This window comes from Eleutherodactylus coqui, chromosome 7, assembly GCF_035609145.1.
Source record: "Eleutherodactylus coqui strain aEleCoq1 chromosome 7, aEleCoq1.hap1, whole genome shotgun sequence".
NCBI lineage: Eukaryota > Metazoa > Chordata > Amphibia > Anura > Eleutherodactylidae > Eleutherodactylus > Eleutherodactylus coqui.
The window spans coordinates 108,777,822-108,793,394 of record NC_089843.1 but is presented as its reverse complement, the minus strand read 5'-3'; the positions used below and the strand labels follow the sequence as shown (position 1 = coordinate 108,793,394).

The window sequence follows — 15,573 nt, the reverse complement described above, 5'->3', positions numbered from 1 at the left end:
ATCTACGCGTCACCGCGTAGCTCCGCCCCGTCACATGTGCCGATTCCAGCCAATCAGGAGGCTGGAATCGGCACACGTGACGGGGCGGAGCTACGCAATGACGCGTAGAAGGGGGCGGAGCCACAACGCCGCTGCTGCCGGACAGACCTGAAGGCAGAAGACCCTTCTGCGCAAGCGCGTCTAATCAGGCGATTAGACGCTGAAGTTAGATGGAGACTGGGACGCCAGCGCAGGGAAGGTAAGTGAATAACTTCTGTATGGCTCATATTTAATGCACGATGTATATTACAAAGTGCATTAATATGGCCATACAGAAGTGCTGAACCCCACTTGCTTTCGCGGGACAACCCCTTTAACGGTCGCCGTTGGCTGCGTTTACACTGAACGATTATCCTTCATTTCCGCTTGTTTGAACGATAACCATTCTATATAAAAGGGCCTTTAGACCATCATTTCCTCCCATATTGCAACTGAAAGTCACTGTGCCACATGTCGCCATTACTAGCATAGAATTTGGATAACGGCATACGGATGCCAGCATGATCAAGGGAAAGAACAGTGTCAGTATTCAATCTTCCGGTAGCTATTATTTGTGGAGGATGAGCACAGAGGCACCGCTTATCTTCTTTTTAGCGAAGTGATGAGTGGGTTCCAGTCATTGGCGACTTTCTCCTTCCACTTGTGAGTGTCAGTGAGGCATGGCAAACAACCTTGTAATAGTTGTGCTTGTGTTCTTCCTTATCAGTTACATTCAAGACTCGGTCTGTAACAAGCGAGTGCTGTGAAGCATGGCGCTCATACAGAACGCTGCAGCATCGGGGTAGATTGCTCGCTTTGCATACTTTATTGAAGCTAGCTTATAAAGTTGTCAGTGATTAAGCTATTATAGCAACATTATACGAGTATATATATTCTATCGTACATAAGGCAAATATTACTTCAGTTTGTGTTGGTTAGCTAATTAAAAAAAGCTATTTTTTTTCTCCCGTAGGTTTTGAATATATGTTTTTCAGCAAAAACATTTCATTATTATTTCCTACTATTTATTGTTCTTTGGACAACTGGGAAATCTGTCAGTGTGCATGGTACATCTCCACGGCTATGCACAGGAGCGATAGTTGTTCACATGAATGGAGGCAGAACGGGCTGGGGATCATTCCGACCGCCTCCATTCACAGTAAACAGCAATAGCTTATGGATTGGGCGACTCCTGTTTACACTGATTGAGAAGCTGCTTATCAGTCGTTCAGTTTCAGTGAGCTGAAACAGAATGACTGGCGACAGCTCAGAGACTTCTTGCTCAGTGCCCTGTTGGGGGCCATGTGTACATGGGCAGACAGTTGCCTCAAATCCCTAGTTTTGAGTAATTATTCGGACAACTATTGACCCATGTAAAGGCACCTTCAGGCTCTCCCGATGGTGTTTGGGCCTTATGGCAAAGGTTTTCCAATGCACACCTACAATGGACCGCTCCAGTGTATGCCACCACGTGTGTGTAGAGCCTTACCCCCAGCATTTTTGTACGATTGTTTTAAGGGGCGTGTACTTCCTATATTCTTTTTTTTAATTATTATTTAAAAACAGATAATGAAACATTTTCCATTTTTAATGTTGTATTTCCCCTCTGATTTGTAGATTATTTTTTTTTATTCTAGTCTGTACATGACTATAGGGGCTGCCACCTTGCCTGAGCTGCAGAACTCATGGACCATTCACACAATAAACAAGAGCTGACCCATTGATTTCTATAGGGGAGTGTTTTAGGCATGATCTGTGACCTATGCAGAGGTCATTGTACAGAGAGGGGGAGGAGATGAGCTATATTATGAATGGTGTATCCTGTGTTTTTATAGGTTACCTTTCATTGTAATCTTGTCTGTGATTATAATGAGATCACTGCTGAAAAGTATTTTCTAGAGAACAGGAAGTCTCAGCCTATTATTGGGTTTAGTGGTCAGTGTGAAAACTGCAGAATATTGGTATTCGTGTTTTTTGGGGTTTTTTTTAATATAGATCATGACATCGAAAATTTTTAAAAGTCAGCAAAAATTCTTTAAAAACTATGTTTACATAAAAACCTGACTCATACAATAGGTCACTTTCTGATGAAACATTCCCTTTAATGAAATGTAAAAAGTGAGCAGTGTGAATAAATATGGCCTAGAAAGATTCTCCGGCTGACTGCAGAAGACATATATGGGATCTAATTATTCATAGCCGGATTAAGGCGCCTAAACCTTTGTCTTGAGCTTGCCCATTGCAGAGCCCCTGTAGTATTTTATTTGGCCCCCTGTTAATTAATTTTGTGTCTTTTCTCTGTGGCATCCATATGTCCTAACAAGGTACATGGTGAAAGGGGGCAAAAGAACCTCTTCAAAATCTGTGTGTATTAACTTGAGTGAAAAATGCAACAGAATATATATATATAATTTAATATGGAGTCTAACCGCAAATCCACACCGTGTTCTAAAACCCCCTTCACTTCTATTGTACTGCACAGAATAGGAGAGCAGGAGTAAATGTCACAATCCAGATACAATATATCGAAGTACATTTCTGTATAACTAGATAATACAATGTTGCCTTTCCCTTCTTCTTTTAGATCTGGCAGTGCGGAGGCAAGTTATTATTCACACCTTGTTCCCGTGTGGGACACATCTACCGTCTGCATGGGTGGCAAGGAAACCCACCTCCTGTTTATGTGGGATCATCGCCAACACTCAAGGTACATTTTGTGTCATTTAGAAGCATTGTGACTAAACTCATTTTAGTTTTGCAGCCACCTCTATTAAAGGCAAAAAACCCCAACCTTGCATAGAAAAAGAAACGCAGAAATCCAGTAAAATTCCTGTTATCTGCAATGCATTACTAATATGTATTCCTGTCACTAATTTTTCCCCTATTCAATCTACGAATGCAGCAGCCAGGTTATATTTTTGTGCAGTTGCTTCCCCCCTGTGCCAGTCACTGCACTGCCTCCCCAGTCACCTTAGACTACAGCTTAGGGCTCATTTCCACAGGGGTATGCATAAAACATCGAGGGTCTCCCACACTGTTTTACACATACGCGGCCCTTTCACTCTGCCGGCAGAGACTGTGTATGGACTGAGTATGCACTGCGCATGTCCTGGAATCTGACGTCACGCACATGCGCAGTGCGTTTTTTTTTTTTTTTCTCCACATTCCCCAATTTGAATTCGAAACACTCCCCTCCCGTAATGCATGCGTAGGGACAGCGTTTCATACAGAGAATCGCAGTGGACATGAGACCTCTGTTCACAAGATCAGTGGGGGGCTCGGCAGTGAGACCCCCATCGATCAACACGTTATCCCCTATCTTGTGGATACGGGATATCTTGTGATCTTGGTACAACCTCCTTAATTCCTGACACTGTGAGAGCGTGTCCTAAGAACACATGTTTTTAGGCAGGCCTACCACATTCCCTAATCTGACTCTTTTGCTTCTGCCCTCCCTCCCACGATATTCCTTGGAACCCAATTATTTGCATTGTTAATTAGTTTGGATTGGGCCATTTACCAGGGACGATAATTATACTTCAGTGGTGATCTACCTGTGGAAACGCTCTTGACGAGCGCTAACCAGCGGTGCCGTCCCCCGCTCATGCAGTCGTTTAGCCGACAGTCGTCCCGTGTAAATGGAGCATTACTCTGTAGCGTCTGGGTTTACCTGATTTGTAAAACCCTGTGGAATATGTTGGCGCCATAGAAGTAAGGATTTAAATCAAGCACCCATCGGGCCCCAGGGAATTATTATTATTACTGGGGTCCTGATGGGGGCTTGATTTAAAATGATCTGTTTTCTTGGATATGATATGACTAGTATACAGCATATAACACGTATGAGACAACCTTGTGGGAGATGGCCCCGAATAACCTGCTAACAGAATGTGTGCTGCTATCAATCAGATGTGCCGCTGCCTCCTAATCGGGTTTTTCTGCTCTGACATTTTGATCTAGTCTAATGAAATTAGACAAAATTGAGAGCCGCTCTCATATGGTTGTTCTGGCGGATCCGCCCTCTCCGTACATTGTGCTATGTGGTGGCTGCTATGTAAGGTTCCGTTCCGCCTGAAGTGTATAGCAGGAGCCGGACCAACAGGGAGCAGCTGATGACCAGAATATTAAGGAGTGTCATTTGTTACCCACTATTAATTGGCCATGTACTCCTGGCACAGCGATCTGTCTGTAACTACCCCGCTGCCGTCTCCCACCCATTAGCGCACACGGCAAGGCTTCTATATTCCTTCTGGGAGGCTTGTAAGGGACTACATTGCATATCCCTATGTTTCCTGGTCTCTATAGCTCCCGCCTGTCATTTGTTTAGCAAAGTAAAGATGTTTTTCAGAACCAGCAGGTTGTGGCAGGATAATTGGACATCTCTTTGAATCCACATTTATTTTCCATGAAAGCGAGAGCCAAAGGTAGTTATCCTGCTACAACTTGTCATTCCGGGCAGAAGATGTCCCAGGTAATTGTATAGACTCCGGCTGTTACTGCTTAAGTATATAATGCTAGGGAGAGCCAGAGCTCCCGGTGTAACCTGCACACTCGGTGTCATGTTCGCTGGATGTACGGGGTTATATGCAGTACAATGATCTGCTCATAGGCACGCTGTGTACTCTGTCCTGATTACAACATTCACACGGAACGGAAAATCAGAACAAAATCTGCATAATATCCAGATTAAAAAAATGGAAAATGCAGACCCTTGATGCGGATTTTGACACAAATTTTGCCATGGATCCACAGTGGACTTCACCCCTTCTACCCTCACATCTTCCTTCTCAGTCCTAAAGGTTGCCCACACACATGGCAGAGCCACGGTGCCATGGCCGCCGCCACCTAGCAGTGCTGCCTCGGCCCGTCCTCACTCTCCACAGCCTCCCAGGAGTATTGACAATGCCTCTGTCTTGTCTTCCTCCGCTCCTCCTCTTCCTCTTGGTGTCGTGTGTCCCCCCCCCCCCCCCCCCCCCCCCTCCTACCCACCTGAATTTCCATTTGCATGAAGGAAGGTAAAATAGAGAAAAAATTAGACTCGCCTTTCTGATGTGTCCCCTCCATCCAGCTCTGCCCCTCATCTGGACGAGACTGCAGCGGCCATGTACTGTTCCTTGCTCACAAGACTGCTCAGCCAATCATTAGCCTCAGAGGGCATGAGTGTATACCCAGCACGGTCCTGCTGAGTGGTCACATGACTGATGAACGGCACATGATCGCTCTAGTCTGCTGGACATAGGAGGCCTTCAGAAAAGTGAGTATGGCTTTTTTTTTTATACATTTATCTGCCCCCTGCAATTATTTTCTTTTTTTTAAACCATGGAAGACCCCTTTCGGCCAGGCTCACACGGGCGGATTTGTATCGTCGATTCCACGATCACTGTCCACAAAGACGATCCGCTGTAAAGCGCGGGCATTGAAAGGCATGCATTTTCGCTTTTTCATTCACACTAGCAGATATGAATTGCATATTCCACGAACCGAAGGAAATTGCAGCATGCTCTGTTTTGCCAAGTAATACGCGCATACAGCCTATTGATGTCAATGGAGGCCGTCCGACCCGCAGACCGTACGCAATTCACATGGGTTGCAGGTATCCACATCCTGACGGAGGAATTACAAACAAAAAAGAAAACCTGTACTGCGCATGACCGCCTGCGAACCTCCGTGGTCATCCGCAGTACAGTTATAGGAGGTACACAGGTTCACCAGCCGGGCGCACAGCCGAAATCCACTGCAGGCCTCCTGCATGCAGAATCTGACCCACTCATGTGAGCCTGGTATTTACAAGAGCAATTTACTAATGCAAGTTTCTTCCAATTTTGAGATGGACTGAACCCACATGGGAACAGAACCTAATCATTTGACATTTGAATGGGTTCATTCACACAATTGATTTTTTTCATTCGGACTGGTAGCCCGAGTTTGAAAAATGGGTGCATGTCCTATTTTACTATTTTCTATGAGGGACATTAAAAAACTGCATCGCACTTGCATGACTATTTTAAAGCAATTTCTTAGCAGAACAACATGGGATTATTCTTTGCGCATTTGATGCAAGATGCATTCTTTGAATGCAAAAGCACACCGTGCATGCATGGAAATCACAGTGAACTTGCAGGAAAAACTGTCAGTCGCTCGTGTGAATACGGCCTAAGCTTACCTTCTACCTTAAGAGAAGCCACAGCTTGCCAGGAATGTGTTGGCGTGCAGAATATACCCGTTTAGTATTGATTATTCTTTTCCCTGCACTGCAATGTCTTCATGTCACGGTGTTAATCACCAGTAACCTAATGTACATCATGTTTCAGAACTACGTCAGAGTTGTGGAAGTTTGGTGGGATGAGTACAGAGACTATTTCTACGCAAGCCGCCCTGAAACAAAAGCTCTGGCTTTTGGTGACATAAGTGAACTGAAAAAATTCCGAGAGGACCACAACTGCAAAAGCTTTAAATGGTTCATGGAAGAGATCGCGTATGATATCCCGGCACACTACCCACTCCCACCTAAAAATGTGGATTGGGGAGAGGTGAGTACAGCCCTCTTCTTCCACCATGACAGATGTTACTGGGGTGGGCGGGGATATAGATGCTAATGAGAGAGAAGGGGATGATGGGACTTACAGTATGCACAACACATAAGTCTCCTCAATATCTGGAAGTCTGAGAGGCAATAGCAGTACAACAAGATACGGTGAGTGACATTATGTTTTTGGTGCATGTAAGAGTGTAGAAAGGTGTTACCAAGTATTTGGGGGTTGGGTGTAATAGATAACTCACTTAAAGCGAAGCTATCCCATCCCAACAGCAGCATAAACTAATTTATAGTGTTATTAGGGGATGTGACAGGGAGGGGGGTGATGTATTTTTTATACTCTCCCGCTCTCTGGATCTAGTGGTGTCCCCCCTCTGAAGATCATGCCCGCATTGCAAAACCAAAACTTTTCACATTGCCATGCACACTCTCCCATACAAGTCAATGGAAGAGCCCAGGCACGGCACTGTGAAAAGAGTTGGATGTGCAGTGCCAACCCGATCTTCAGAGGGGGGCACCACTGGATCCAGAGAGCAGGCGAGGGTAAAACTTACATCATCCCACTCCCTGTCATGTCCCCTAATAGCACTACAAATTAGTTTATGGTACTGTGTGGACATAACGCATTCCCTTTAAGTGGGTTGTGAGGATGTTATAGAACTTTTTAGAAATGGATCCAAATCTTTTAAGCTAATGGAAGTGGTTCTTGGCCATCTTCACCCCTGGCGTTCCAGCGCTGTTGCCCCACTGTCCTCCTAGTGTTTGTTTTGGAATGGTAATCACCTGACTGCTGTAGCCAATCGGAGGATACGGTGGTCACATACCCTTCTCCTGTAATCAGTTCTTAGATGATGTCAGGAGAATGGCACCTGACTGCTGCAGCCTCTGATTGGAGGACAGCGGGGCTGCAGTGCAGGATCGCTGGGGGTGAGAGATAAGTACTGCTGCTTTTATTTTAACATATTTGGATGTATAATACAGGGACAACCTATTAAACATCTCATTCATGTGAGCATAGTTTATGCCGTTATTAGTGTTGTGCCTGGAAATTCCAGAAAAGTCGACCTAATTTTGTCTGTATTTCAATATATAGCCCATATTAAACGGGTTTACCAGGCAGCGTGCGCTATCAGTACCAGGATACACCAGGGTCGGAGTGGAAGCCGCTGTGCCGACCCTTTGTAGTGGCCGGCACTCATAATTGCAGGTGCAAATCCTATTGAAATTGGTGGGATCTCAGCCTGCAATTATGAGCACTGGCCACTACACAGGGTCGGCGCAGTTGCTTCCACTCCAACCCTGGTGTATCACGGCACTAACAGCGGCTGCTGCCTGGAAAACCCCTTTTAAGGAACAAAAAGACTGCTTATTTCCAAACCTGACCTTTAAAAAAACTTACAGTGGGAAAAATAACCATCAGATTTCTTGGATTATTGGGCCCCTACACATATTGTGACTCCCTTTATGTACGCAGTCATTAGACACAAAGACGTAGTTTCTTTTACCGTTTGATTTCATGCGCGTCTAACAGGTAAAAAGTTGTGGCGGTGTTTCAGACTCCATATGTTTAGAGGTTTTCTCCCTTAAAAGCATTGCTCTTGGGGGATACCTGTGTCCATATAGAGCCAGTATGGCAGGTACTATGGAGCTATACTGGTGTCCGTGAGTCCCAACTTTCACATTGGATCAGAAGAACCTCCGGACCGACTACCACTGCTCAGCCGCATGCTTCTGCTCATGTGACATCCCAGATTATATTGCAGTTCTGCGCGGTATCAATAAATGCCAGAATGAAGGCATTTCACTCTTTCCTTTTTTCTGCATATATTCTCCCATATTTCCCCCCCATCAGTACAATGTAGATATTTGCTGTGATCCCCCCTCTACATGGGAGTAATTGACCACTTGGTGTTTTACCCCTTTCCTGCATCCAGTTCTGTGTCCCACCAATCCGTTATTTGGGTTTAGTCCCAGCATTCAATTAGCTGTGGTCTAAATATTGATTTATTTCTGGGGACCTGAGGAGCACAAACAGGCGGCTCACTTTGCTGAAAACCTTGTTGTGAGGCTTTTCAGCTCTGACCTCTAGTGGAATATATTATCCACAATCTGCAGCTATCGGGTTTACAACATTGCATCTTCAAGAACATTTTTGTGATGACTAAAAACGTTTATGAGCTCGGGGTCATTTCTCAGATGTCTTTCCACTTGAATTTCGGGATATTGCATTCAATGTTTGTTTCATTAGTTTCATCGTCCGTAAGAAATGCCAGAAAGTTCTTTAACCTGAGACAGAGCGGATAGATGTAAGGCACTCATGTTAAAAAATAGCAGTTCTAGAAAAAAAGGTTTAAGGTGACGCCAATAAGGCGCTTACAATTACGTGATTGAAGTTGAGTTAGTAGGTGAATAAAATCATCCATAGTTATTAGGTACTCTGTAGATACATGCATCCCATCGACAGCAAGATCAAGTATAGAATATATACAATTGCAATTAAAATTATTCAACTTCCATTGCAAATTAGGTTTATTTGTCAAATTTGCAAATTTTTAATTGTTTGCAAAAAAAAAAAAAAAAAGACTGGAACTATTTAAATGGCTAAACACAACTAATATAACAAGTGATTTCCTCAAATTCAACACAAAGTGCCACTTTTAATAATTACTGCAGTCTCAGAATTCTTCAATCCTTCATGACCAGGGTCTTCAGTACTTAGTAGAACGTCCTTTTCTGTTATAACCTGCTGAAAAAAAGGATACTTAGGGCTCCTGTCCATGGGCGAATTTTCACTGCGTTCCCCGCAGCGATAATCCAAGTCAAGTACTTCCTGTAGGTTATTGCACCAGTCAGCAAGGAATTTTTTCCTTAAAGAAGGTAAATTGGCTTCTACCTCATTGGGTTTTTTTTCCTTCCTCTGGATCAACATAGAGGTGCAATAAGCTGAACTGGAGGGACATATGTCTTTTTTCGGCCTTCCATACTATGTTACTATATGATACCATGCATGATGTTACTTGTCGATAGGGAGCTGTGATATACAGCATCTATTGCTGTATATGTCTACTTCTAAAGGACTTTCCTAATGTGTACAACTAATATTATTTTCACAATTGTAATTACTGTATTACAGATAAAAAGCTTGCATTGGGTAAATCTACATTATTGTTATTATGTTTATAGATAAGAGGTTTAGACTCCAGCTATTGCATTGACAGCATGGGTCATACAAACGGAGGCTTAGTGGAACTGGGTCCCTGCCATAGGATGGGCGGAAACCAGGTGAGTTAAATGCGTGCAGCATCTACAGAAGTACATTAGAGATTTGTTAGCAAGCGTAAATAAACCTATATTTTTGGGCTTTATTTGCTGTACTGCTGAGTCAATTTACCTGATCCTGAAAAATGTAGTTGCTCTAGTGTGACATTACTGTAGAAATCCTCCTAACCAGACATAAGTTCAGTAAGCGATATCCAGCTCACAGTATGAGGCACAAAGCTCATGATTCATGGCGCCTGCTGTGCAACTTTACAAATCATGATATTCTATATCCTTGACTGTCGAAAAACATGACGGAGAAAATTGCCCGTCCCAACCACAGTTTCCTATAGCAGCTGTGTCTTTAGTCAAGTCGGTTACATAAAGTATTAATTCCTATTTTCCAATGGTGTGCCAATCAGGGCAGCATGGCCGTTCAGTGGTTAACACTACTGCTGTGCTGCGCTGGGTTCCTAGGTTCACATCCCACCAAGGACAACATCTGCATGGAGTTTGTATGTTTGCCCCATTTGTCTGAGCTTCTTTCTGCACATCGAAAACATAGAACGGTAATAGGTGAATTTAGACTGTGGGCCTGAATGGGGGCATCAAGTGATATACAGCGCTGCGGGGTATAAGTAAATGACTAAAGTATATTACAAAACCTTCCTTTTACGGTGAAAAAACACTTTGCCCATTCCTGCATAGGTCACTTAATTATTTTCAGCAATGCATAAAGGAACGCTTTTGCTCGCAAACTGGTCATCCTGGATGACGTTGCAGGCAGCATAGTGTTCACCACGGCGTCTCCAGATTGTTTCACCATCTGGTGTGCCAGTTGGTTCAATCAAGCTCAGAACCAACTACAGGACATCGTCTCTCAGGCCACCCTAATGGAGGCTGTTTCAGATGCCATTCTGTAGAGCTATGGCAACGTTGTTCTGTTCCTCACACCAAAAATCAGATACCAGTGCCAGTACTGGGCCGAGGCCCTTTTACGACCAGTGCTGGTGAATTAAAGCAGTGTGTAGTGTCTTAAGGCCCTTTTAAACACAACGATGAATCGGTAGGTGTAAATGTGCCCATCTTTCACTTTTCTGCCGAATGATGATTTTCAGTTCGACATGAAATCCATCGGTCGGCAGAATAGCTGATAAGACGGATGGCCCACACGCGGTGTTCTGCCCGGGGAGCACTAATAATATTGTCTTAGCTGTCAGCCCTGTGGCAGAACAAAGGGAATTTATTCAGAGAACAGAGAGGGGGAGGGGGGGGTCTGTTCTCTAATTTGAGCTCCTGGCGACTTACACGCTACTAATTGGTACTAATAGGCATTAGTACCAAGTAGTAGTTTATGCAAAATGATCGCTCAAAAGCCATCTTTTGAGCGATCATCTTTGTGTGTAAATGGGCCCTTTGACTAATGATGAATACTAATGCACAGTGTGTATCAGGTAGTCAGGATAGCTGGCACAGCCTTCTTTGTTTGCCCAAGCCCCGACTGTTGCTTTAAATGTTTTGTCATCTTTTTGAACAGTGTGTATAGGCATAATGTAAAATAAATATTGTACAATGTATATATAAATATGTGCCTTATTTACATCCCTGAGCACCAGTATTAATAAAAATATTATTTTACTTTATTAGCTTTTCCGGATAAATGAAGCAAATCAGTTGATGCAGTATGACCAGTGTCTGACTAAGGGGCAGGATGGCACAGCAGTCATGATCACACATTGTAATCTGAATGAGTACAAGGAATGGCAATATTTTAAGGTGAGTAACGAGGTGATGACAAATGCGATAAGAGTTCAAGGGGCCTGGATGTCTCTCTTGAGCGATACAATACTATATGTTCTAATCATTAATAACTTCAGAAGGGTCGGTGATCCGGGGATTATTCCAATTGCTAGATTGGAATTGGGAAGGAATTTTTTCCCTTTAAATGGGGAAAATTGGCTCCTACCTCCATTGTTTTTTTTGCCTTCCTCTGGATCAACATTGAGGGGGTAATAGGCTGAACTAGATGGACATGTCTTTTTTCGGCCTTACATTACTTTATTGTAATGCTTAGTTATTGTCCATTAATATTCCACATCAATTTTTAGTCCATGTTGTGTAATCCCTGTAACACCACCCTGTTAGTGTAGTCTATCACCCTAATCAACGTGTCTATTCCATTTAAAGCATTGTGCTGGTACATGCATGTTGGGAGCTGCAAGTAATTAGCTGGCCCAAAATTCAAAAACCCATTGCTCATCATAGCCAACAATGTGCTCTACTGACGTTGTGGCTTCGTGCTTGGGCTGGTCAGCAATAAACTTTGTATAAGGGTACTTTTACATGAGCCAACTGTGGGGTGCTTAAGCATCCAACAGTCATCGCAGCGATCATCAGTCTTGTGCTTTTACACACAAGTGATGATTGGTCAGTGAATGGAGGCAGAGCACACTGGAGATGTCTTCTGGCCAGCTGCCTCCATTCACAGTAAACAGGTAGTTGATCATAGATGAACGACTGACGGCATGTCTACACGGGCCGACAGTTGCATAGTTTTTAGGTAAACTGAAAACCGAGCAACAAGCTAGCGATTATTCCTCGTTTGCCCTGTCGGGTCCTGTGTTTACACGGGCCAACAATCACCCATGATTGCTTGTTTGAGGGTTTTTAATGTAAAAAAAAAAGTACCCAAAGACATTGATGGCTAAATAGTAGACCTTTGGGAGTAAGGACCAATAGATCTTATTAGGCCACTAGGTAGTTCCTTACCGTCTTCAGCACAGACATGTGAAAATTGTCTTGCGCTTCTGTGTGCCTGCTCACCAGCCTTCCCTAGGAAAGGGGTTATTAATGAATTATATAGGTACTATTGAGTCTTGACCAGTTTATAAGCTGTTGTTAGATTCACCTGACATGTAATATACAGTCTAGTGTCAAGAAGGGTGGTCATGTATGAAGAAGACCTAGTTGTAACAGCAGCTACAGTTTAGTTACTTATTACTGTTATGGGGGCTCTGGGGTATTTAAAAAAGGTAAGCATGCAAAACTATAGTAGCAACACCCTCCACGCCACGTTTTCTGGTCCCTAGTAGATCACCTAATTCAGATTCCACATATATACATTAAATCTTGTACTGAAAAAGACTGATTGCTCCTGACATAGGACAGAGGTCATTGGATATAAAGAAGTGGAGGGGAAATCTTCTCAGATGTATTTTGAAAAAGTTGATAGAACTGAAATTGAAATCTTTCTGTCCCCTTAGAACATAAACCGATTCACCTATATTCCTTCCGGAAAATGCTTGGATCGCTCTGAGGTTCTTCACAAAGTGTTCTTGTCAGACTGTGACTCCAGCAAGTCATCACAAAAGTGGGAAATGAACAACATCCTTAGTGTGTAGAATGGAAGACCAACACGCAGAGATGGACTTGGCTGAAGGAAGCCTGGAAGCTGCTCCAAATAAGAACTGTCTGCAGCAAACCCCCTTCAAGAAGTAACGAAGGAGAAGGGCGGTCTACAGGATTAGAGCGGAGTCCTCCTGCAGTTAATGTTTACAAGACTGCTTTTACCTTAAACTTTTTACACGTTTACATCATCTTGATTCAAGATAATGTTTGTAAAGTGCTTCTAGCTCTGTTTGTAGGAACAAAGCTAAAGACAATAATTTTTCGGGATTATACTCAGGGGCTGGAAGGTAGTTTTTTAAAAACACACTTGAAAATCATTTGATTTACGTGTCTCGGTGATTTAACTAGATTTCCATTTGATTTTTGTTTTCTTTTTCCAAAGCACTGCCACGATTTGTTTTAGCAATGGTGGCTTTTTGTCCGTGCTGCTGTTTTGAATGGGGAAAATCTGAAAAAAAATCTTAGTGCCTCTTTATTTCTTTTGTATAGCAGATCTATATGATGACCATGTGTTATCGGTGGAAGCCAATCGGTGAATGATGAATGTCTGATGAATACAAGGATGCATAGAGTGTAAAGGGACCCTTCTATTGGCTGGGTGCCCTAGCCACATGACAAGGCCATAATTCTTAATGTTATGCACATACATGTACTCATTACTGTTCCTTTAGAGGTCATGTCACATTCGTGGTCACCTGTAAACAATTATCATGGACATCTTCTTAAGGTGCAACTTCCGATCTGTGTAAATTGTATAGCTTTGCTAATTCTACTACCCACACTCCGAAAGTGTCTTCACACTCCACAACATAGTACAAGTACCAGATAAGGCACAATGTTCTGGTTAGTGTCAAAATATCAGATCCTGGTGTTTTATGACACTAGGAAAGTTGAGGCTTCAACTAATCTCAGGTTAAACTATCTCGTAAGTAAATGTATCGAAGCGATTAACGCACGATTGGCCATTGGAATCGTCCCTACACTAACTGCTACATAATTTGTGCAGACCTTCTGTCCTCAAGTGACACGCTGTCGTATATTTCTTAAGAAGTGCAAAGAATAAATACAGTAACAGCCAGTATATGTGGGTTTTTTCCCCCTCCACTTTGGTGACTAGTTCACTTATTGAGGTCACATCCTTTCGGAAGTTTCCAGGGATGGAAGCTGCTCCATATATAGTGAAGACACAGGTATATTTTGCCTAGATAGAAGCTGCTGATAACTGATGGAGGGGTTACAGCTTTAACATGAGGGGCTGATACAATGAGCTAGTAATACACGGACCCTCCAGTAGCGGGCGCTACTACCAGTTTATGACAAATCCATGAAGGTTATGTTGGAACATATAGTTTGCTGTATCTATTGGATTCCGGGTACTTCCACAACAGTATACAGCCATACCTTTAACATGGAAGATATTTTAATAAAACGTGTTCAGTCCTGTGATTTATATATATTTTTTCCTTTCCTCTGTTGTTGTGAATCTTCCTATTTGCCAATAGCATATAATGTCCTGCAGCAGGTATAATGCCAGTGGTTATTGCTCATTGATATTGTACTATCTTATCTCCGATGTTATGGTTTCTGTGATTGTTATGCAATCTAATCTACCTGATAGTGGCTGCATTGTCTGGTGATTGGCAAGCAGTATACACATTCGGGATAGGAGAAAGGCTTTCTTGTGAATCTGCCTCCACTGTTTTCTAGCACAAATAACAGGATAATCACATTGGAGCCGGCTAATGGTAAGGTATGACAGGAGCTCGCGTCAAACCAGTAGAATGCATAATGTTTGCACATACGTTATAATACCTACAGTGAGATGGTGCCGTTGGCCCAGTAACTACAGTATACCTGTTCCTAGATTATCACTTACAGTATTGGGGAGTGATCTCCGCTTAACAAACCCTTATGATGCTGTATACACACAGGGAGGTTAGGGTGCGGTAAAAAACGCACTAAAGGCCGCAACACTCACACTGCGTTCCAACAATATCACATGGCTGGCAGCATAACGGATACTAACCGACATTGTTGTTCTGTAAATAAGTAATAAATCCTGCTAATTGGTAGAAGTCAGCGACCTCTAGGTGAATATCCATGGCAAGGGATTGTGCTTGTAATTTATTTATTTATTGAGGGTTTTCATACATTATAAGAAACCAAATCTGTTTCACTGTTGGCTGTCCACATTTGTTACAATGTTATGAAGGTGTGCAGGTCCTCAGACATAAGAGCTGCAGCCACCGCAATCACGAGGCGAAGGTGAGCATGTACCTCCAGGCAGAACGCACCGCTTGGAGTAAGGCTCTGTTCAGGCAGCATTTAGAGAGTAGCTGCACTTTTTACAAACT

The 15,573-nt window shown here is 43.1% G+C and overlaps 1 protein-coding gene across 2 annotated transcripts in view; it reads left to right on the top strand.

Annotated features, from left to right (window-relative positions):
- The window catches only part of GALNT7 (polypeptide N-acetylgalactosaminyltransferase 7), a 129,592-nt gene extending 114,923 nt beyond the window's left edge, over positions 1–14,669 (top strand). For both annotated transcript variants that reach the window (XM_066573528.1, XM_066573527.1), the window contains exons 8-12: positions 2,603–2,725; positions 6,330–6,548; positions 9,737–9,835; positions 11,459–11,587; positions 13,075–14,669. In XM_066573528.1, the coding sequence (XP_066429625.1) occupies positions 2,603–2,725; positions 6,330–6,548; positions 9,737–9,835; positions 11,459–11,587; positions 13,075–13,212 (708 nt within the window). In that variant the 3' untranslated portion in view covers positions 13,213–14,669. The remainder of the gene's footprint in view (positions 1–2,602; positions 2,726–6,329; positions 6,549–9,736; positions 9,836–11,458; positions 11,588–13,074) is intronic.
- The last annotated feature ends 904 nt before the right edge of the window (positions 14,670–15,573 follow it).